Source organism: Siphateles boraxobius, unplaced genomic scaffold, assembly GCF_051911475.1.
Source record: "Siphateles boraxobius isolate OS27281-9 unplaced genomic scaffold, OSU_SipBor_1 2, whole genome shotgun sequence".
In the NCBI taxonomy this organism is placed as follows: domain Eukaryota; kingdom Metazoa; phylum Chordata; class Actinopteri; order Cypriniformes; family Leuciscidae; genus Siphateles; species Siphateles boraxobius.
In genome coordinates, this window is record NW_027508810.1 from 1,305,001 (window position 1) to 1,329,529 (window position 24,529).

The 24,529-nt window shown below is 42.5% G+C and overlaps 1 protein-coding gene across 6 annotated transcripts in view; it reads left to right on the forward strand.

Moving 5' to 3' along the window:
• The window catches only part of gria3b (glutamate receptor, ionotropic, AMPA 3b), a 207,017-nt gene that overhangs the window by 142,062 nt on the left and 40,426 nt on the right, over positions 1-24,529 (forward strand). For all 6 annotated transcript variants that reach the window (XR_013205823.1, XM_077235640.1, XM_077235644.1 and 3 more), the window contains exons 8-11: positions 2,441-2,545; positions 7,855-7,962; positions 11,302-11,508; positions 22,234-22,607. Coding sequence is in view for 5 of the 6 variants with exons in the window: in XM_077235640.1 (XP_077091755.1) it covers positions 2,441-2,545; positions 7,855-7,962; positions 11,302-11,508; positions 22,234-22,607 (794 nt within the window). In the remaining variant the exon portion in view is untranslated. The remainder of the gene's footprint in view (positions 1-2,440; positions 2,546-7,854; positions 7,963-11,301; positions 11,509-22,233; positions 22,608-24,529) is intronic.

Here is a 24,529-nt window from a genome sequence, read left to right on the forward strand (position 1 = left end):
TTTAGATGGTCAGAGTCATGTCTCCGTACGATTCAGTCGTGATACTACAACAGATTAAAATCTATTCTTACGATTCAAAGCAGAATTGTTATTTTACGGGTTTCTTTATTTTTGGGTCATCCCTACAGTTTGGTAGATTTTGGACTGTCTATCATGAAAACACACTGGTCAAGCTCAGGCTAGTATAACCAAATAATCCTCGCCAAATATTTCAGATTTCACAATTACATTCTCTGGAGTCCACCCTGTTACATGACATTTTTACTTAACAGGGTAGATGTTTAAAGCTTATGAAGCCCATTATTAGCTAGAACAACATGCTAGGAGAAGAGTTACATTTAGGGAGAATTTTAATAGATATATATAATTTTTTTTTTTTTCAATATTAACAACAATTTTCATGTCCAGTATAAATTGATACAACAGGGCAGACATGTTGTTTTATAAAATATCACGCAATAAGTCTTCTAACAATGAGGAAAATAGAGAAAAAATTATGACTGTGTTAGGCAGGTGCAGCCAGACAGATGATGATCAAGGAAAAAAAAAGTACAAATAAAGAATTTTAATTGTTGGAAACAATCCAACAGGTAATACATAAACTCTAACCAGACCAGACAAACATTGAGTGAAGGTGAGGAACTTAAATACACATGGTGATGAACTAAATGACGAACAGCTGTGATGATGATTAGTGTCCATGGGAACTGATGATTGGCAGGAAACTAATGAAAACAAACTAAAATTCCATGAAAACGAATGTGTAACAGACTGATTCTTACTTTGTTCATGGGCTGTTCCATTCCACTTTTAGACATGCACTCGCGATCTTCCCTAAGCAATCCCTGCCGCCATTTTGAAGTGCGTTCCACTTCGTGAATTGGACGAGGGAATTTTATATGGACAGACCCCCATCCCCTCGAATTTTACAGAGGGAGCGAGTCTACTCTGATGTATACTTCAAGCTGCTCTATATCCCACAATTCAGCTTGATTGTGACTTCACAGCAGATCACGCTCAACTAAGGCTGGATCCCAAATGGCACACTTCATGTTGACTCGTGGTCTTGTGGCCTTAAATTGCACATGCTCGCCAAGTGTATGGGTCCGTAGGGTGTCCCATTCAGCATTTCAGTACTCAGTGTGCTCACGAGCGCCGCCTTTGTGCCCTCGATGCGGACTTCGGCGAAGCCTGCACTTTAGCACCCTCTACACGAGTTACCTACCCAGGAATCATTGCGAAGTTGCGAACGCCCAATCAGATATTTGAGGGGAGGAGTTTCGTGGCTGTTTGACTTCCGGTGGCATGATGTCATCAAGCCTGTCCCAAAATACACTCTCGCGTGCCCCCGTGCTGACGTCACCAAGTGTGAACTCGAAGGAGGTCCACAAGGCCATTTGGGATCCAGCCAATAGTGAATGATATGTTAATTATTTCGGAATTAATCACATAATAGTGTATAATATATAAATTATGTTGAGATTTAATCACATGATAATTGTAGCTTTTATAGTCAAGTTTATACTAAAATGTTTGTTTGTGTAATTTTATATTTCTCCAAGCTCATATACCTATAGGATTTTATATATTTCCTCATACAACTTATATGCATGTGCATGTGTATACAACAAATTCATAAGTAAAAAAGGGATTTAAATAACAGAGGTGTCATGTCCAGTTTCAGAGAGTGAAATTCCTCCTCAGTATTTTGTTCCAATCACCTGGATTTGCTAATTAGCACAGTTTTTCAGCCAGGAAATAGAACTAATAAGTGAAATCAGCTGGCTGAGTTAATGGGTGGAATAAACATATGGCAGGACTTTTACTTTCTGACCCCTGGAATTGACACCTCTGTTAAATAATAAACCAGCTCCAATTCTTGATCAAGGCCTTAGTGCGTCTCATTTAAACCTCATTCCCGAGTTCTGCCAGTAGTGGGCACTCGTGCAACATAAGCAATGACACACATTCGAGTCCACGAGACCGAGGGAAGTTAGCGAGTGAAGGGCATAAACATTTGGGGTGGAACAAATTCCTTGGAGTTGTTTTCCCTCCAAGGAAATTATATCACTTCTGCAAACGTGATTTAGGGCAAATTGCAGCAATGTAACAAGGTGGACTGGATTTTGAAGGAAATAAACTAATTTAATGGTTTTACACATTAAAAAAAGGTATCACAAAAAAAAACATTATGTCAAAGAGAATAGGTAAATCTGTATGTACTAATACTCAAAATTGTCTCGTGCTTCAATTAATATTTTTATTCTTACAGTTTATACTAATCATTAGAAATTTGTTGTGTTAATTGGGGTACATCTATACATGAAAAACCATTTGGCTTGAAAGTCGACTAACATTTTATGTAAAATATGCAGTATTGTTCCATGGGGATATTAAATCCTCCAAAATGGAGGGATGACCCTATTGTTGTTGTTGGCAGGTCCAGGTGCCAGGGATGACCGGCAATATCCAGTTTGACAGCTTTGGTCGGAGATCAAACTATACTATTGATGTTTATGAAATGAAAACAGGGGGACCAAGAAAGGTAAGTCAGCAGTAAATCTGTCCATTTGCTGTGTAAGCTCACTTAGATCAGTATAAGAACTCAAATCATGGTCCATTTCAAGACTTCTATTCACTCTAATTGATTTATGATAAATAGCGTTATAGTTGTAAAGGGGAAAAATCTGCACACTTCAGGGAACAAAAGCTGTCTTATCTAGGAAGGGAAACAGATTTGTTACCAAAATTGCCCTCCAAAAATGGCTTCTCTTTCTTAGGTTTGAGGTTATATATATGCTAGTTTACTCCTAAAGTCTGACCAAATAAAGTATACTTTTGACAGATATATAGAAATAAAGTCAGAGAAAATAATCCAAAAATATTAATGACTTGCACTCCATGCTATTAACTAACTAGAAATAGCATGATGAACTTGACACTCATGTTTGAGTGTTTCACAACCTTTAAGGCTAGACACCAAGTTTGGACCAAGACTGACTGAACAGACGGAACTTAAATACAAACACAGATGACACTGATTAACAGAACACAGTTTATACGGATGAACTGATAATGACAGAGAAGACGACAGGCAGACAAGTCCAATGAAAACAAACTAAACAGAACACAACTGTGACATAACACCCTTGCCCGTAAGGCACGTCTTCGCACCGTAACGAGAGAGATGAAGGTGGAGAGTTGGGGGTTTGGGAGGAGGAAGAGGAGCAGGCAGAGGGGTAGGCAACAGGAGTGGGCGAAGTGCTGGAGAAGGCAGGCAGGGACCAGGGCGGAGCAGATAGAGGGAGGAGCCATGGTGGAGGCAGGGCTGACAACTCCAGGGGGCCGACTGACGGGGGCGGAGCAGGTGGGAGAGGAGACCAGGATGGAACCGAGAGCCGACGAGTCCAGGATTCCGCAAGCCCAGGATCCGGCGGGACATGTCAAACCTCCTGGCTCTGGCGACCGAGGTGCAGGTGGGGACACAGAAGGAGACAGAGGGACTGAGGACCAAGGAGGAACAGAAGGGAGTGAGGATTCCAATGGAGCCGGGGGGACAAAATGGATGGGGCGTAGCCAGAGGATTGCAGTCCAGAGGTGAGGGTAGGTCGACGAGCGACCAAGGTTAGAAGCCTGGCGGAACTGGTGAACTGATGGGCCCCGGTGTAGCTGAGGGAGGTAGAAGCCAAGGTGGAGCTAATGTTCTGGTCGCGGAGGTCAAAGGCGAGACCGGGAATCCACCGATTGGGCTGGAGCTGCAGGCTGGCAGACCCACGCGACCCCACCTCCCCGAAGGTGGTTTGAGGAGGAGCTGACAGGCAGTGACGAAAGAAGGGTTGAGAGGTGGCAGGTGGGAGAGGGAGGCTGGGTGGGAATTCAGGAACCGATTCTGGCACAGGGACAGAAGACTCAGGCTCGGAGACAGGACTGGGAATATGGACAGTCCTTGGGGCAGGAACAGGTCTGGGCATGAGGGCTCAGGTGGTGAGGCGGGGTCCATCTTGACTGAGGGCTCAGGAGGCACGGCGACCATCTTGGCAAGAGACGAGGAAACAGGCGTGGCTGTGGCCATCTTGGCTGGAGACGAGGGCTTGGGCGTAGCAGCAGCCATCTTGGCCGGAGGCGAGGACTTCGGCATGGCTTGAAGCTCAGGCTTGACAGCCATGACGTGAAAAAGTTCAGGCTTGACAGGCATGATGGAAGAAGCTCAGACTTGACAGGCATGACGTGAAGAAGCTCAGGCTTGACGTGAAGAAGCTCAGTTTTGACGTGAAGAAGCTCAGGCTTGACTGGCATAACAGGATGAGACTCTGGAAGGGTGGTCTTGGCGGGACGAGACTCTGGAAGGGTGGTCTCAGTAGGACGAGACTCTGGAAGAGCGGTCTCGGCGGGACAAAACTCTGGAAGGGCGGTCTCAGCGGGATGAGACTCTGGAAGGGCGGTCTCGGCGGCTGCTGATGATGGTGGTTGTTCTGTGGATCGGGAAGCAACGCTCCCTGTTTGGGAGGCCGATGGCCTGGTGGAAATTGGCCCCGATCTAGAAAAGCAGCTTGAGGGTTTCATCGTTGAGGGGGCTAATGACGGCTCAACGAATAAAGTTCCCCTCAAAGGAAAATTATTCTGTGCTCTCCTGAGCAATGGCGACAAATTTAACCCCGTCATCCATATGGGCTGGTCCGATCTTCTGTCACGGTGGGTTGCAGGAAGGCAGATGGAGACGAGGATATATTTCCGATATATTTATTTCCTATGATCAAAAATACAGGAAGGCAGAACAGGCAGCAACACACACTAAATACAACAGAAATCGGACCAAGACTGACTGAACAGACAGAACTTAAAGAAAACAAACTAAACATAACACAACTGTGACAATTACATTCTGTATAAAAAGTTCGAAATCATACGTTTTGATATGCAAATGATCTTATAAAAAAATGCTCTAATATGCGGCAAGCAGGACGAGTCCGAGAGAGATGCGAGACCGCTGCGTCTCACAGGTGTCATTCATTAACAATCACCCCACCAGGCTCGCGCCGTTCTCTCACGTCCCTCGGCCTCGTCCTGCTCGCCACAGCATACACTTCCAGATCAGAAACCTGAACATTGGATAAAGTAAATTGATTTTGGATTTCTCTTTTTATCACTTCATAAATCAAAAACATTTTCACAATGTTTTAGCAATAAAATGTTAAATAAATCGAGAAAAAATCCCTCTGTTAAAACCTTCAGAATATAAATTTGGTGCATGAAAATGCTACCTTTTGCCTGTGATGTCTTGCCTTAACCGGTTGCAAAATAAGTTGCTTGGACAAGCCCTCCAATATGTTTTGCATAAAAATCAAGAAATCCATAAAATCAGTTCATCAAACCACTGCATGGGGTATTTAAAGGGATAGTACACCCAAAAATGAAATATATTCCATAATTTACTCACCCTCAAGCCATCCTAGGTGTATATGACTTTCTTCTTTCAACCAAACACAATCAGAGTTATGTTAAATAATATAATTATTCCTAGTTTTGTAATGGTATTGAATAGTGCCCGAGTTTTTGAAGCTCCAAAAAGTGCATCAATCCATCCAGGCCCGGTTCTACGGGGTGCTAAGCACCCTCAAAGACAATCAAGAGCACCCTAATTCGATACTTTAATAATGTGCATGTAATAATCCAGTGCATATTTGTGTCAGTGCTCTGAAGAATGTCAAACATATCTATTTACAATGTGTTTTTGCAATGGTGTGCAATGTTTTTGCAATGGTGTGCAACTTGTTTTTGTCTGCCACTCACAGACATAGCTGTTGATCTCTTACCCGCAATGACCAAACAGAGGTGTTTAAGTCAGAATCCATTGAGTTATGCTGGCCTTTGAAACCTCTCGTAGACACAACTAGTGTTGTCAAAAGTACCGACTTCGGTACCAAGTCAGCTACAACCATCAACGCTTTAAAAACATGTTGTCTGTGACGCTCTTCACCGAGCACTTACACAGATACACAGGAGCGTTTGAAAGCAGGTGTCTATCAGCGGATCCCTAATATTCTTACAAACTCCTCCGAGACAAGGTTGAGGATCCAAATGCAGTTTATTCGAGTAATCCAGAACCGTAATCAAACACAGGCAAAGGGTCAACCACATGAAGGCAGTCCAAACAAACAAACAAACAAACAAGAAGGGGTTCAGAGGCAAAAAGGAATCCACGAAATAAGCAAAAAAATCCAAGAACCAAGAACCAAGAGCCAAGAGACAAGAGACAATGAAACTAGGGAGAATGCTCAGAAATGTAGCGCAACAACATAGAAAACTTTGCAGTGAGTGAGTGGCTTATATCCAGGCTTATATGGGGTGAGCTAAACAAGGTAATGACATACAGGTGAATTTGATCAGTGATGATGAGTCCGGGGAGTGAGTTATGGGAGATGTAGTTTGTGAGGGAATAACAGTAGTCTGATGTGGAGTGCCCTCTGCTGGCTCTCAAGCTCATCCAGCTGATGACCGTTACAAATATATCCACTTATAGATGCCTGCTTGCAAACGCTCCCGTGTGTATCTGTGTAAGCACTCAGTGAAGACAACATGTTTTTGAAGCATTGATCATTGTAGCCAATCAGAGACATATATGTTAAGCGCATAAACACAATAGCCAATCACTGACATATATTTTGAGCGCGTGAACACAATGCCAAACCAGATGCGTTAAAGAATTCATTTAACAGTGCTCAAAATACTGTGGGGGAATGCTGGTATCGTCACATTTTTTACATTTCAGTACCAACTTGGTACCGAAGACGGTACTTTTGACAACACTAGACACAATGTAAGTAAGAGGTTTATGGTGAATTGTTGGCAGCTTCATTGATTATAACGTAACTTTGTGAGATTGCGATGTACTGACAAAGCGACAGCGTTTTAGTGATTGTAAAGCGAGAGGTCTTGGCTCGCTTTTGAGATATTATCCATTAAATAAATCTATGCTGGATGGAGGCTCTTTCTGGAGCTAAAAAACTCAGGCACTATTCAAAGCCATTACAAAGCTAATATAACTCCGAATGTGTTTGGCTGAAAGAAGAAAGTCATATACACCTAGGATGGCTTGAGGGTGAGTAAATTATGGGAATTTTTTTTATTTTTGGGTGAACTATTCCTTTAAGGCCACTATTCCCAAACAAAATAGTTTACCAAATCAATGCAATGACCTACAGCAGCCTGAATCAACATAACCAGTATTCATTAGCTTTCCTGTGAGCTAATAGCAATAGCCCTTTATAAAACACAGGAACAATCCCCGTGAAAAGAGTAGTTTAGCCTAAGGTTAGATGGGGTCATGCTCGGTAATAAGACGTACATTGACAGTGACTGTCAGAAGTGATGTACAACACTGTGTTGGACCCCTGTAAAGTGTCACCTCAGTGATGCCCTAGTGGCTAGTGCATTGCTAACGGTTCTGACACATGCCACTCAACCGCTAAACAACTCAAGCATATAACAAAGAGAAAACGCACAGCACCTTTTGATAACAGAATGCGCTAAGCAAAACCCAGTTGAGTTTTAGCTGAAGAGAATTACATCCAAGAGTAACTTCCAGCTTCTCCATCCCTGGAAATTCCACCATAAGCATTTTTTCCCATTTAACAAATGTCAGCCAAGAATTTGTCTTTTTTGTTTAACTCCAGGCAATCAACGCAGCAGCAGAGAGACCTAATACTTTTTTAATGAGCAAAATCTTATGAGAGCACACATCCACAACAGCTCCTTAGCCGAGCAGAAGGGCGGGGGAGGGGGGGTTGCTAGTTAGCATTGGTGCAGTAAAAATATCTGCTGTTTGATAATAACATGAACGTTTTCCCTTTGCAGATCGGATACTGGAACGAGTTTGAACGCTTTGTTAATATAATGGATCAGCAGTTCACCAACGATTCCTCCTCAGTGGAAAACCGAACAATTGTGGTCACTACTATTATGGTACACGCTCCATGACGTTTTAAACGTGTCGCATATTCTGCCCATCAGGGTCATGGTGTTGACTCCTAGATTGATACATTCTGTCCTGGGCGGGTAGAAGTACATTTCTTTTGTGTTGCTTTCCATCCACTCATTACACGTTGAAACAGTCGAACGCAAGGAAAAGCGGCGCATGAGTGTTTCAACTGTATTCGTGTGGGTGTCAAAGCATTTTGATTTTCCATATATCAGTGGCCTGTCGTAGCAGTGACATCACAATAACGGCATTAGGTATGATGGTTTTACATTGACATCATCAAAGTAGACATTCAATGCATATGTAGGTAAGACTTGTTTCCACTCATCAAGTAAATGGTCAATGACACATGACAACGCTTACCGCACCAAAGAAGGGTTTGATGGTTTGCCTCTGGCAAAGTACAAGGGTATTTGAGCAAGGCCATGAATGAGGCCTTTTCACAGATCCACTTTACATTGACCGGAGGACTGCTCACTGCTGACGTATCACTTCATCTCCCGCTGTTAACAACGTTAGCTTTAGCATCAGCCTCCAATTGGCAAGGCAAATACACATCTCTGAGGAATTCAAATCAATGCTCACAATATCATTCCATGTAAAACAGCAATCGCTTGTAATTGTTTTGTTTCACCAAAAATCAAGGTCAGTCTTTCAAATGACTTGGATGTGAGCAATTAAACCAGCAGCTGTCGGTTATTCCATCAGTGGGATTCAGGAGGAAAACAATCGCACAAAGGATGAGGTGAGAGGATACATTCAGCCCAGAACAAACAAACCATCGCTAACCCACTGGTACCCTAATTGTCTCTGACTCTAATGGGATGCGTTCTCTCTGCGAGAAGCCATATTGTTTGGTAATAATGATGTGCTTAAAAAAGCAAGCCGCTGCCGCAGTGTTTGAAATGGGGCGAAAGAGAGGATAAAACCAGCTTGCACAAATTTCTTTGTTCAATTCTGTATGTCGACAAAGTGTTTTTGAGTTTGGATTCTAACAACGGCTTTGTTTTTTGCTTCCCTTCTGAAAATACCATATATTGTGTTTTTGGATGCTGGGCTCCAGCATGACACACTGCTGTGCTGTGTAAATAGCTAAACCAGTTCGTCAGCCAGCATCACCAGAATGACCATGCTGGTCGACCTGTGCTGGTCCACCAGCTAGAACAAAACAGCAATACCTGGCATAAACCAGCCTGAAATTCATGCTGGTGTAAGCTGGTCATTTTAGCAGGGCTATGTTCAATGTTCTTTCTGTTGGAATGATAAAGGCTTCTGGCGCATATAGGTGCAACGTGCTTGAACAGAATCAACACTATGATTCCTCTGCAGTCACTGCCATTTACTTCATGAATCGGATTCCTTCTCACTTCATACGTTCTTGCCTACTTCACCTACCTCACCTGTCATCCTCAACTTATGCCAATGCATCTCAGACCCTTGGGATATTGCACCACGGCCGTGTGTGTGTGTGTGTGTGTGTGTGTGTGTGTGTGTGTGTGTGTGTGTGTGTGTGTGTGTGTGTGTGTGTGTGTGTGTGTGTGTGTGTGTCTGTGTGTGTGTGCGTGTGTGTGTGTGAGTGAAAGAGAGAAGCAGAATCGAACCTACTTTTATTTGTCTCCAATGCTCTTTGTGGTCTCAGACCTCGTTTACACCTGATATCATCCATCTCAAAGGTTTTGATCACAAGACCAAGATCAAAACTAGACCTCTCAAAGCACAAACCCAAACCAAGTCCCAGCCATCTAAGAACCAGGCTGCCAATTGTCAATTAACCAAAACAGAAAAAAGGTGAATTTCTGTGCCACTGTTTATAGTCAGTCAAGGCCATGCATTTCTTGCAACTTTTCTGTAGCTACTTTAAAATATACCGTGCCAACATAAGAGTTATATAACTGTTACCTATAATGATAACGCTGGAACTCAGACAGCAACAAATCGAGTCCCAGATCATGACCAGGCAGAATGTATGTAATTTCTTGAGATCTCAAGACCAAGACAGCAAGATCCAGACTTTAAGTCTTAGACTCTCCACCAGGTGTAGACAACAATTCGTCTCAGTTGACCAGTCGTGATTGGATCACCTGAGACAGATGTTAATATCAGGTGTAAAGAGGGCCTTAGAAGGAGCTGGTCTATTAGCTTCCTGACTACAGCCACATGTGGATCAATGTCCTGCAATTCCCTGTCTGCTGCTTCTGTATGGAAGTAAAATAATGCCAACTATTTTTGAAAAAAAAAAAAAGCCTGTTGAATTGCACTACTTGAAAAAAATATGCATTGCATTAACCATGCTTGCATTTTAATACATTCTATTTTTAGGGCTTGCATTTATATGGGCTGAAATTCAGCAAGGTTAAATATATTTAAGCTGTGAATATTTCAATTCAAAACATTTCAAACACATTTTCATTATTAAAATCCAAGAATCCATATTCATCTTTCATATTTCACTTCCAAAATATTCAAACTGTTTAAAAATACAACCTATAATATTCAACAGGCAATTTACTGTCAATTTTATTTCTCTTTGCAAACTTGCTTCCACTAATTCAGTGGTTCAAATTCGACTGTAAATTTAATGTTGACATCCAGGAACTGCAGGAAAAGTAGTAGATTACCGAGCAAAATCTCCATCTGCTGTTAGTCGACCTCACCAGAAGGGGGTGCAGGCGTGTGTTGTTGACAGAGACCAGAGCAACAGTTAGAGCAAGCCATTGTCCTCCTAATCTACTGCTTTTCCTGCAGTTCCTGGATGTCAATGTTGAATTTACTGTCAAATTTGAACCACTGAAATTGTGGAAGGAATTTGCAAAGCGAAATAAAATGGACTGAAAATTGCCTGATGAATATTATAGGTTGTATTTTTAAACCGTTTGAATATTTTGGAAGTGAAAGGTGAATATGGATTCTTGGATTTATAATAATGAAAATGTGTTTGAAATATTTTGAATTGAAATATTCACAGCTTAAATATTCAACCATGTTGAATTTTAGCCCATACAAAATCCAAGCCCTAAAAATACAATGCATTAAAATGCAAGCATGGTTAATGCAATGCCTATTTTTTTAATTAGTGCAATTCAACAGGCTTTTTTTGTTTCAAAAACATTTGGCATTATTTTACTTCCATACTTCTGTCTTTCCTCTTGTATGTGTTCCAGTTTGGTGGATTATGTGTGTGAGAGAATGGGTGGGTATGAATATCCCAGCATGCCTGCATGCCTGTGACTGATAAGCTGTCGGTGGGCTCTGGTGCCTGTGACACCAGACAATGAAAGCAATAAGCAAAGATGGTAATAAATGAGTGTGTGTTTGGTTAACAGGAAGCACCCTATGTGATGTACAAGAAAAACCACATGCATCTGGAAGGCAATGACAAGTATGAGGGCTACTGTGTCGATTTAGCTTCTGAGATTGCCAAACATGTTGGGATTAAGTACAGACTATCCATAGTCATGGACGGAAAGTATGGCGCCCGTGACCCTGAGACCAAGACTTGGAACGGGATGGTGGGTGAACTAGTCTATGGGGTGAGTAGTGGATCTCGCAGTGAAACACTAACCTTTCCTTCTGCAGTTGACTCTTGTATTCATGAACCTTGCATAAATGATTTAGAAAAATTGCTGTCAAATAAGGCGTTGGAAGAAGGGAATTGTCTTTTTGTCTTCCGTTCATGGGAAAGAGCGTGGGGAAATTGACTGGAAATGTCTGGGTGTCACTCAACTATAACTGCAGCCAGACAGTGCGGGTGGCAACATTGTGTCTTAAACATGCTTCTTCCCAGCATGCACTGCTTTGATTTCCTCTCTATGCTGTTGGATCTCAAAGGCACTTTTCACAGTGCGCCCAGGCAGCCCGCCATTTTTGCATTTGTCAAACCTCTCCCCTGCTATAAATGGAGGAAAACCCAGAGAAATCACTTCCAATTCCCCGAGCCGACATTCAAGAATGAAGACCATATACAAAATGCATGAGGGTTAGGCTACCTCATCTGTTCAATTTCCTTACCATCAGCCAGAGAAATTGCCTGGTTTTGATGTGCTAACGTTAGAAATTATACTCAAATTATTCTCAAGATGAAAAAAAAAAATTGCATGTGGAGATAAAACGAAAAAAAAAAAAAAACACCACCAAGGAACCATCGGCATAATAGTGTCCCCCTTTCAGCTCAGATAGTCAGGGCCGGCGTTTCTCAGCCAAGTTTGACCTTATGACAAATATATTTATCTGATTTTGCAAGTCTTTCAAAGGTTATCTCACAGAATGGATTTTCAACATATAGTCATCAATGCTAAGCTTTTTCTTAAAGGGGTCATATAATGCCATTTTCATACCAGTTAATTTGATTCTTTAGGGTCTAAATGAAAAGTTTGTAATATACTTTAATTAAAAATTTTCGTTAGTATTGTACGAAAACACTAATTTTACCTGGTCAAAAACAGCTCTGTTTTCAGTACGCCATTTCAGTGCATATGCCTTTAAATGATAATGAGCTTCGCTCACTCCGCCCCTCTGTTCTGCGGGCATTCATAACAGCGTTATGACCACACCGCACGTGGAGTGTTTCCTTGACAACAGTTGAGGGTATAGGAAAAAAATGGCAGCGGGAGTCTCTGAGGACGACACATCTGTGCAACCGTATCAGTTTGAACCGGAGTCAGAACAAGATGACGGCCCGAAGAAGTTCGACAACTAAGGCTCGAACATGACGTTTCTGAATGGTTGGTTATTATATTTTCACTTTGATCTATCTTTGTGTACTGGCAGCGTAGAGTAACTTAGTGAGATGTACGAACGCTATGTGTTTACTGATGTAAGTTATACGTACTCAGTTTGTAATAACACAATAACCATAACGCGTTGTTCATTATAAACGTGGGATTATGAATTATATTGAGAACGTCGTACATAGAAAACATGCCATATGTACCCTGAGTGTAAACCTTAGCCGCATTCATCGTGAAGCGATTTGCAAAGATTAATATAAAGGTTAATAAAATTTTACACTTACTTTTTCTGGAGGTTCAGCAGGGAGACATGAATAGTTGGTAACGATTCTTTTTTCAGGAGCAGCTGCTTATCAAAATCAGCTTTATAAGTTACTTCCTTCGTTAATAAAGCAGTCTGGTGAGAAAAGATTTGCGAATCGCGCAAACATGAAAGCATTGACATTGCTCGTGCGGAACATTCCCTTCGAAAACAAAACTCAGCCACCGTGTCTTCAGCGGTTCGGATTTAGGAACATCAAAATTACTGCTGTGTTCGTTATTACACCCAAGAACAGAACACCACAATCGCTTAGACGCCATTCTGCTCCAGTGTATCAACAATGACGGACTATGATGACTGACAGCTCGCTCAGGGCAGAGATCTGTTGTCACGATTCATGAATTCACTGTTTCCTTCTTGTCTCGTGTCTTTGTTGTTATTCGTGTGTGGGTGTGTGAGTAGAGGGCGTGACAAACCCATCATCACTGATCAGCGCGCAGCTGGTTTCACTTTCACCACCAGCTGCAGCTCATTCACCTTACCCTTCTTATACTCACCGCTTTGTCCTCTCCTTTGTCAGATCGTTGTTTGGTGTTTGTCGCGTGTGTGTTCCTGATCCCGGTTGGCGTCCAGTTCTGTGGTTCGTTCCTGTCCCTGGTTCCCGATCGTGTCTTCGTCTCCGTGTTCTGGATTATTCACATTCATCATCATCACCTCGTCTCTTCATTCCACCTGCACTCTGTTGACCATCGCCGTCCCTGCGCCACTCCCCGTGTCCAGGCACCATCATATTCTACTCATTGTTAATAAAGAAGAGTTTTACTTGCATATTGATTCCTCGCCATTATTGCCGTGACAGAACGATCTGACCATCATGGAAGCAGCAGGTGAATCGTCAGCGTCTCTTCAAGCGTTTGTCGACAACAGCATGCAGAGTATGGATTCCTGTGAGAGGAACATCAATGACACGGGGAGAGCAGTTCAAGCTCTAGTGGCGCAGGTGTCCGAGCTCACCCAGCAGATCCAACTTTTGCGAGCTCCCACTGCGCCACCCACGCCACCTGTTCCCCCCACACCACCAGCGAACCCTTCCCAGACAGAGCTTCGACTACCAGTGCCCGAATCATATTCAGGTGAGCCCAGTTTCTGCAGGGCATTTATCACTCGATGCTCCATGCATTTTTTCACTCCAACCCAGAGCCTTCAGTACGGAACAATCCAAGGTAGCGTTTGTTCTAACGCTGTTATCTGGGAAGGCGGCACTATGGGGGGCGGCTGTGCCTCGTTCCAGACACTCGCCGCTGAGATGAAACTCGGGCAGTGACCGAGAGAGAAGCGGCTAGAATTCTTGCTGATCTACGTCAAGGAGAGAGGTCTGTATCAGATTTCTCCATCGAATTCCGGACATTAGCGGCTGAGTGTCAATGGAACGAGGCAGCGCAGTGGGACATGTTCCTGCATGGGCTGGCTCACCGCATCCAGAGAGAGATTAACACCCTGGATCTGCCCACATCCCTCAACGGGCTTATTGAACTGGCTTTAAGAGTTGACGCACGTTTGACCAGAGTCGAGAGACGGGCTCTGCCCAGTCGGTTTTCCAGTGGAGCTTAGAATCAGCGTTTCAGTGGTGCGGATGCGGTCAGCCCCACTCATGATCACGAGTCCATGCAGGTGGGGCGAGCTCGGCTTTCCCGGGAGGAGAAGGAGAGGCGGAGATCCCAGGGACTATGCCTTTACAGTGGTGGGACTGGTCACCACGCTTACAGCTGTCCGGTAAAAAGCCAAGCCCGATAGTAACTATGAGGCTAATATCGGGTGGGATCTCTGCCGAGAAGACCTCATCAACATCTACGCTCCTCCCGGTAAGACTTAGATGGTCAACAAACACCCACGACCACCGTGCACTGTTGGACTCGGGAGCCGAAGGTAATTTTATGGACTATTCGTTTGCACTCAAGTTTCATGTTCCCATCAAACCCCTCACACACAAGATCTCAGTTCGTGCACTCAATGGTGAAGAGCTCCCAACCATCGAATTCACCACTGAAATCATCACTCTCATCACGTCTGGTAATCACACTGAAAGACTTTCATTCTACATCATGGACTCACCCCTTGCACCCATCGTTCTCGGTCTATCGTGGCTCATACAACACAACCCCCGTGTGGAATGGCAGCAGTGTACCGTTGTGTCATGGAGCAGTCAATGTCATGAGTCTTGTCTTGTGTCTATCTGTTCGTCTGTTTCTGTCCCTATTTTTCAGGAGGAGACCGTGGATTTGTCAAACGTGCCAGCAGAGTACCTCGACCTGAAGGAAGTGTTCAGTAAGTCTCGGGCTGCTTCTCTTCCTCCACATCGTCCCTATGACTGTGCCATAGATTTACTGCCAGGTAAGTCTCCGCCTAAGGGGAAGTTATATTCGCTTTCTGCTCCAGAAAGGGAGGCTATGGAGAAATATATTTCTCATTCTCTAGAACCCGGGTTCATCCGCCCTTCTTCTTCTCCAGCTCGGGCGGGGTTCTTTTTTGTTGGGAAGAAGGACAGGTCTCTGCGACCTTGTATTGATTACGGAGGGTTGAACAGCATCACGGTAAAGAATACTTATCCTTTGCCGTTGATGTCTTCAGCCTTCGAGAGGTTGCAGGGAGCGTCGGTCTTCACAAAATTGGATTTACGTAATGCTTATCATTTGGTCCGCATCAGGAAGGGGGATGAGTGGAAGACCGCTTTTAATACCCCCCAGGGGCCACTTTGAATATTCGGTAATGCCGTTCGGAGTATTGAACTCCCCAGCGGTCTTCCAGGCACTCGTCAATGACGTGCTGCGAGATATGGTCGATCAGTTCATATATGTCTACCTGGATGACATATTGATTTTTTCTTCTTCTCTCCAGGAACATGTGCAGCACGTCCGACGAGTGCTTCAGAGGTTGCTAGAGAATTGGCTTTTTGTCAAGGCGGAGAAATGCGCGTTTCATGCACAGTCTGTTCCTTTCCTAGGGTACATCGTTTCATCTGAGGGAATAAGTATGGATCCTGACAAGGTTAAGGATGTGGTGGAGTGGCCAAGTCCAGATTCCCATTAGGCCCTACAGAGGTTTCTGGGGTTTGCCAACTTTTACCGGCGTTTCATTCGCAATTTCAGCCAACTTGCCGCACCTCTGACCGCCTTGACCTCCCCCAGAACTCTGTTCAGGTGGTCAGACGCAGCCGAGGCTGCGTTTGCCAAACTCAAAGGCCGCTTTGTTTCAGCCCCCATCCTGGTTACCCCTGACTCTTCACGGCAGTTCGTGGTGAAGGTCGATGCGTCAGAGGTGGGGGTAGGAGCAGTATTATTCCAACGTTCCCCCATAGATGACAGGATGCACCCATGCGCGTTTTTGTCCCATCGGTTACCTCTTGCTGAACGTAATTATGATATTGGTAACAGAGAGTTGTTGGCAGTCAAGCTAGCATTGGAGGAGTGGCGTCACTGGTTAGAGGGGTCAGGGGTACCTTTTATTGTCTGGACCGATATCAAGAATCTGGAATATATTAGAACTGCCAAAAGGTTGAACTCCAGGCAGGCTCGGTGGGCACTTTTTTTCGGTCGCTTTGATTTTTCTCTCTCGTACCGCCCGGGTTCCAAAAATGTAAAACCCGACTCTTTATCGTGCATTTTTGATCGTTCCGAACGCCCGTCTACTCCCGAGTGTATTTTACCCGAGACCCTATTCGTCTCCACACTCACATGGGAGCTCGAATCGAAGGTCAAGACGGCCTTAGAAGGGGTAACGCCTCCACCCGGGTGTCCACCGAGACGCTTATTTGTGCCGGAGGGATTACGGTCCGACGTTATTCAGTGGGGGCATTGTTCCAATGTGGCTTGTCATCCAGGAGTCAGTCGTACTAGATTTTTAGTCAAGCAATGATTCTGGTGGCCACTTATGGCTCGTGACATTCACAGTTTTGTTTTGGCTTGCTCAGTTTGTGCCACTGGTAAGAATCGACCAATCGACCTCCTGATGGGTTACTTCAACCGCTGCTGGTCCCTTCGAGACCCCGATCCCATATAGCGCTAGATTTTATTACCACCCTCCCACCCTCTCAGGGGTACACGGTAGTTTAGACCGTGGTGGACCGGTTCTCGAAGGCGGCCCATTTCATTCCCTTGCCCAAATTACCCTCAGCCAAGGAGACAGCGTTGACCGACGTTAACAACGTCTTTCGCTTACATGGCCTCCGAATAGACGTGGTTTCCGACAGGGGACCCCAATTTGTGTCCAAATTTTGGCGAGAGTTTTGTAGGTTACTGGGGGGCGACTGTCAACCTGTCCTCAGAGTTTCACCCCCAGAGCAATGTTCAAACTGAGAGAGCCAACCAAGATTTGGAGAGAGCGATGCGATGTTTGGTTTCCAAGAATCCTTCCTCATGGAGTCAGCAACTGTCAATGGTGGAGTACGCCCACAATACGTTACCAGTATCATCCATGGGCCTATCTCCGTTCGAGTGTAGTGTAGGTTACCAGCCACCCATTTTTTCCAGTCTGGAGTCCGAAGTCGCGGTCCCCTCCGTTCACGCATTCGTCCAGAGGTGTCACCTTACTTGGACTAGAGCCGGTGAGACTCTACTCCAAGTGGGGGCGCGCACCAAGGCCAAAGCCGATCGCCACCGGCGTAGGCCCCCCGTATACGTCGTCGGTTCCAAAGTGTGGCTTTCAACGAAGAACATTCCTCTCCGGTCCGTTTCAAATAAGCTTGCTCCCAAATTTATTGGCCCATTCGCTGTCACCAAGATCGTTAGTCCGGTGGCAGTCCGCCTTAACCTTCCTCCTGTGTACAGGAGAATTCATCCCGTGTTCCATGTGTCCAAAGTCAAACCCGTGTTTTATTCTCGCATTAATCCGCCAGCCCCGGTTCCCCCACCGCCGCGACTCGTAGATGGGGAACCATCATATTCGGTCAATCGTATTCTGGACTCAAGACGGAGGGGACTCGGAGTCCAGTACTTGGTGGACTGGGAAGGTTACGGTCCGGAGGAGAGAAGTTGGGTACCTGCTAGAGACATCCTGGATCACTCCGTTATTGATGATTACAATCGCCAGGTAAGGGAGTCTGGGGACGCCAGGAGGCGTTCCTAGGAGAGGGGGTACTGTCACAATTTATGAATTCACTGTTTCCTTCTTGTCTCATGTCTTTGTTGTTAGTCGTGTGTGGGTGTGTGAGTAGAGGGCCTGACCAACCCATCATCACTGATCAGCGCGCAGCTGGTTTCACGTTCACCACCAGCTGCAGCTCATTCACCTTACCCTTCTTATACTCACCGTTTTGTCCTCTCCTTTGTCAGATCGTTGTTTGGTGTTTGTCGCGTGTGTTCCTGATCCCGGTTGGCGTCCAGTTCTGTGCTTTGTTCCTGTCCCTGATTCCCGATCGTGTCTTCGTCTCCGTGTTCTGGATTATTCACATTCATCATCATCACCTCGTCTCTTCATTCCACCTGCACTCTGTTGACCATCGACGTCCCTGCGCCACTCCCCGTGTCCAGGCACCATCATATTCTACTCATTGTTAATAAAGAAGAGTTTTACTTGCATATTGCTTCCTTGCCATTAATGCCGTGATATCTGTTGAAACGCTGCTGTCAATCAACAATCGTGGGAGGGGCGTCCAATTTAGTGACGTCACAAAATCGAACGGCTCAATTTGAGGCAGGGGAAAACATATAAGGAGATTAAAACAAAAACACTGGATAGATTTTATCATTATATGATGGTTGTGTACAGGCACTGCCAACACACATTTCAGTACAATCAACTTGAAAAAGTGCATGTACCATTATATGACCCCTTTAATAGCTTGTAGTGTAGCGAACTACTTTTTCAAAAGCATACAGCTTGACTGTAGTTTAACTGCTTTAGATTATGAGTAGCTTGGGAAGCTACACTTTCAAAATAACTTCCCCAACACTGATTGATACTATAATCATGTAATCAAATTATAATCATATGAGCCACTCCTGTCATCTCTTGACTCAAACTTTTCAGACAGTATTGACAGCTCACTGCTTTTATAAGGCGAAGGTAGAAACACCACAGCGTTCGTGGATTTGATTTCTGTTACTTGTCGTTAGCAGATAAAAAAAAATAATGAATCCTCTGGGATTCTTCTAAATTAAATAAGTGGATTAGTTGACATGGAAGTGTTATTTCATCTCTTTTTTTCTTTCATGTTTTATCAACAGGTCTTGTTTTTAATATCAGTTGGATTTACCTGTGCAAGTTTGTGCAATACAGCTAATTTCAAAGCTAGAAAGATCATGCGATTATTTATCTAGCGTGCGGTAAACGTTGAGAGTTTTGAGGCATATTTCTTCCTCACTGATAAATCACTTCTGGTAGACTCTTAATTCGCTATTTATATGCAAATGATTATATGATTTATTGAGACAGTACACCGGAGTTCCATTCACTACAACCACAAGATAAAAGGATATTAATATTTGTAGAGGCTTTTATAACCAGCGTTCACCTGCAGAGTTTCCGTGACCTTATACTTCCTGATTGCATAACTAATGTCCTCCTGGCTGAGGACACATGTGAGATCAAATCTTTCACTGCCTTTTTATTATATGCTCAGGCTAGATTGCCTCTGAGGATTATGGGAAGTGGAAAGCGGCTGTGCCTCATATCTGCAGCTCCCACAGCAACATTATGTGAAGCATGAGAGGGGAAGCGTTGAAAAAAGATTTTCCAACAAAGTCTCCTGCTTGTCCCGATTACGCTCTGTCTGTGGCCTGATACAGCAGTGTAGGGGTCACAGAAATTAGCAAGACTCTTGCTATCTAGTCAAGTGAACACTCAGCTGTCACTTCTGCGCTACACGGTCAAAAGCCTGTTCTGTTCTGCCTCGCAAGTTCTTCTCGGAGGCAGTGAAAGTCCTTTTCCTGGTTTCCTTCCAAACACCAAGGCCTGAGAAAACACAAAATGTCCGCCTTTCTAGCTCTAGATGTAATGTTCTGTGGCAGATATGACTGATTCATCCAAATGTTAATAAAATGTTCAACACAGTGTGGACAACATCTGATTACCTACAGAAAAGAATTGAATCTGTCCTGTCTCTCAAAAAATGGTGCTTATACAGTAATGCACTAATCACTGTTTTGAAAGTAGTGCCATAACATCTCTTTATGGATTTGTCTCTGCAAATTATATCCAATTTTTCCAAAATCATGTGATGATTATATAAACACAGAAACCTTGGCATGATACATGCAAAGATACAGCAAACTCCAACAACAGGAATCCCCAGACTTGTATGTCTACGCATGATTTAATCATGCACATCAGTTTAGCATGCTAAATGCTAAATAGTAATTTCTTGTTTAGTAAAGCTACAAATAACATTTTCTTGTTGTACCCGCTCTCAACTTAAGCAAAAGCTCCACACTTCAGCATAATGGTGAAAATATATTCTATTAAATGATAAACATGTATGCTGCTATATTATTATATTAAACGGTTATATATCTAGACATTAGTCTCATCTTGCTCTAAAAACTCAGTTTCAGTTATTGCCCAAAAATATTCATGTAGTCCCCCCAAAATTTAGACCAATTAATCCTGCATTTTACAGATGTAAGTGGATTGCACTCAATGAAATTAAGCCGTCACAAAATGATGGATAATTGTTTTACATAAGCTTATTTGTTTTAATTACTTAAAAAAGGAAAAATTCATTCTACCTCAAAAAGCTCAAATAATGCACTTTTTAAAGCAAAACTAATCAAATTGTTTTAACAAAAAATGAATTCGTCCATTGTATATTCCATTGTATAATACTTCTATTGTATATGAAGGGTCACAGATCGAAGGCAATAAGCATAACGTTGTTGTTCAGTGAAATGAATGTAGTATATTGTGATGGATCTGTCCAGGGTTTCCCCCAACTGTGGCCTGAGACTCTGAGATAGACTCCAGCGCGCCCCTGACCTACAGAGGACACCTGTTTTGGAGAATGGATGGATCTACTATATTTTGTTTTAAAATATTTAGTCTTTAATATTTTGGATTTTGAATGGATTTCATGGTGCTAGACAATTCAAATTCACCTCCCAATTATGCACCATTTATTTTTATATAAAATAATACAAAAATGAGAAAAAATATTTAATGTATGTATGAATATTGATTATTGATACCATGTTTGAGTTAAAAAAAATAGCAAAGGTATTTAAAATCCAACTTATGTGAGGCAGATTGGTGCCACCTGGTGGGATAAATAAAGAAAATCCTATGTAATATCATGGTGTGGCCACTAGAGCCCTGTATATAAATATATCTAGGGATGTGCGTTCCCTATTAGCTTATAAGAGTATTTTCAGACATAATTACATACAATAGGAAATAGTTTTGCAATTGGACACATATTAGACCTCATTTAGACATTATCAACTGCTACTTCGTCGATAGTGACTGATTTGTAGATTGTTCCCCCTAAAAAATCGCTCAGTATTTTAGGTTTTTTCCAGTTTTAATTTTTGGCCATGAAAATCACAAGTCTATCCTTTTCTAATGATTTTCAGAAAAATTACCAAGTTTCATACCATTCCGCTGAAGTAAAAAAAATATATATATATTTTCGGTCTAAAATGATGGTTAAATTATCTTTTATATTGCTGTTATTGGGGTTCTTGTTTTTACAAACTGAGTTTGTCAGTGGTAACCAACAGCAAGCCACCAAAGTTGTCCTGAAACCGGAATATTCCATTAACTCTTTCCCCGTTGCCAGCCTGTGCCAGCATTTTTGATCATTTTCACAAAACGAACACGGCCCCAAGAATATTTTGAATGTCTGAAAATGCAATAAATAAAAAGAAAAAACAAAATATTTGGTTTAAAAAAAAATGTTATTCTAGCTTAATGCATTCATTTTTATCAACGCTTGAATGTGGGTAATTTTCATTAAAGAAGCGACATTTTGAACAAAAAGCTGAGAAAAGCATGTCTATGACGTGCATAAGCAATGCTTTTAGTGCTTGTATCTGCTACTTTTTTTGCCCGTGTTTTAATCCGGAAATTCTCCACCCTTTCAGAAATTGCGTAACAGCGCCACCTACCGTATAAATTCAGTCAATGAGATGACCCTTTGCAGTATACAGCTTGAAGTGAATTTGCATCCTAGCTTTCCAGAAATTAATCTGTAAATAGACAGTAATATTGCAATGCTTGTTTATTGCACTGGTGCATGTTCTGCACTAACACGTTTTGTTCATGTCCCCGTTTTCCAGAGAGCAGATATAGCCGTTGCACCGTTAACAATCACACTTGTGCGAGAGGAAGTCATTGACTTTTCTAAGCCCTTCATGAGTTTGGGCATCTCCATTATGATCAAGAAACCCCAGAAGTCCAAGCCGGGTGTGTTCTCCTTCCTGGACCCTCTGGCATACGAGATCTGGATGTGTATCGTGTTCGCCTACATCGGCGTCAGTGTGGTGCTCTTCCTTGTGAGCCGTTTTAGCCCCTACGAGTGGCACCTGGATGAGACTGATGAAGCCAAAGACCCCCAGACCCCTCCAGACCCGCCTAATGACTTTGGGATTTTTAACAGCCTGTGGTTCTCTCTTGGGGCCTTCATGCAGCAGGGCTGTGATATCTCACCAAGGTTGGTGCCTCATCCTGTCACTCATAAAAAAGGTGTCCACCCAGCCATGATGGGGGCATATGTAGCACGATATGGGCTTGAGGAATGGGCCATACATGGGTTTGTCCATGGTCTGCATGTTGGCAGTGTCTGAAATGGCCGCAGTATCAGCCATACATGGCTTTGTCCCAGTATGGGCTAATTTAGTTCGCACAGTTTAATAAACAGATACTCGTTTAATGAACAGACACTTTATCACTGGTGTAGATACACTTGGGTCCTGACTGAAAAATATCCCCGATTTTCAATACGACATCAGACCAGATTGGAAATCTGGGTTTTTCTTATTCATCAATCACAAGACTAAGGGAAGTCATTAGACAAAATATGTGATAATGGTAACACTTTACAGTAAGGCTCATTAGTTAACATTAGTTAATTACCTTAGTTAACATGAACTAAGAGTGAACAATACTTCAGCATATATTAATCTTAGTTAATATTAATTTCAACATCTACTAATACATCATTTAAATTGTTAACATTACTTAATGCATTGTGAATTAACATGGACAAACAATGAACAGCTGTATTTTAACTAACACAGATTAATAAAAACTGTATTTTTTATTTTATTATTAGTTTATTTAGCAGGGACAATGCAGAAACATTGCTACAGTTTCAAGCAGCCGATGCTCCACACACAGGCTTCTAGTCAAAGGCTAATTTGCAGCCCCAGTCCCTGGTTAGGCTTTTTTTTTAACGACAGTAAAACAATAACAAAATAATAATAATAATAATAATATATAACAATAATAAAAGAAAGCTGAGACTGTGTTAGACCATAAGTGTTCACAAACCTGCTTTTGTTTGTACCACTTTTTTAACAAATGTTAAAACCACTCTATAACAAATGTATTGCTCATTGTTAGTTCATGTTAGTTAATACATTAATTAATGTTAACTAATGGACCTTATTGTAAAGTGTTACTGTGATAACTCATGCACATACCATGGTAGATGAATGTGGTGATTCAGTAACATGTCATTCAGTACTGTATATCAATGATACAAGCTCCACAATACGTTTCTGTAAGGGACTTTACCGGCAAAGCACATTAAACACACAACAGCTCTAATTCTTAGGCTTATTCCAGTATTTCACGTTTGAAAGAATATGCAGACACAGCTTTAGTTTTAATTTGTTCTTTTGTAAAGGATTAGCCGAGCAACATATTCTCATTTGGCTCTTTCTATGAATTTCTCCTATTTTTGTTTGAGAAGTCCTACTGCAGCACTTTGTTGGCGTCTGTGACGGAGATGTATGATTATTCACATTGTTCCTCCGTTTAACAGCAGGAAGTTGATTAATAATGACTCCGTTGTGCGGCTCACTGTCATAGATCATTTTTCAGAGTCCCTTATATTCCCCACTGCCGGCTGCCAATTTAGCATTCAATAAAAAAATTAAAATATATAAGATTTTATATAAGATATTCTAAATATATATATAAGATATATATATAAGATATTCAAAGTATCTCAATAAATAACATACAGAAGACATATTTGCTGTGACATAAGATGGCACATTAATTGATTGAAATTAGAATTTTGTATAATTTTAAGTTGAAGTGACTTGGGTGAAGGCCAAGTGGTGATCCATACTCGTAATCTGAATTTCATATCAATGCAATTACATCTATTATTACACTATCATGCTAATTCTAAAACTACACTAATGTTTAGTTTTGATTTTAATTTTCTTTTCCCATCAGTGCAATCCTGCCTGCAGATTTTAACCAGCATTTGGCCCTGATCTGTAACACTAGTTATGTGGAACACTATACAGCATTGATTGGTTATTACATCTTACGTGACTGTATTGCTGCAGACTAGTTTACATATACCTCTACAGTGATATTAAAAGTCGTGTTAATTTA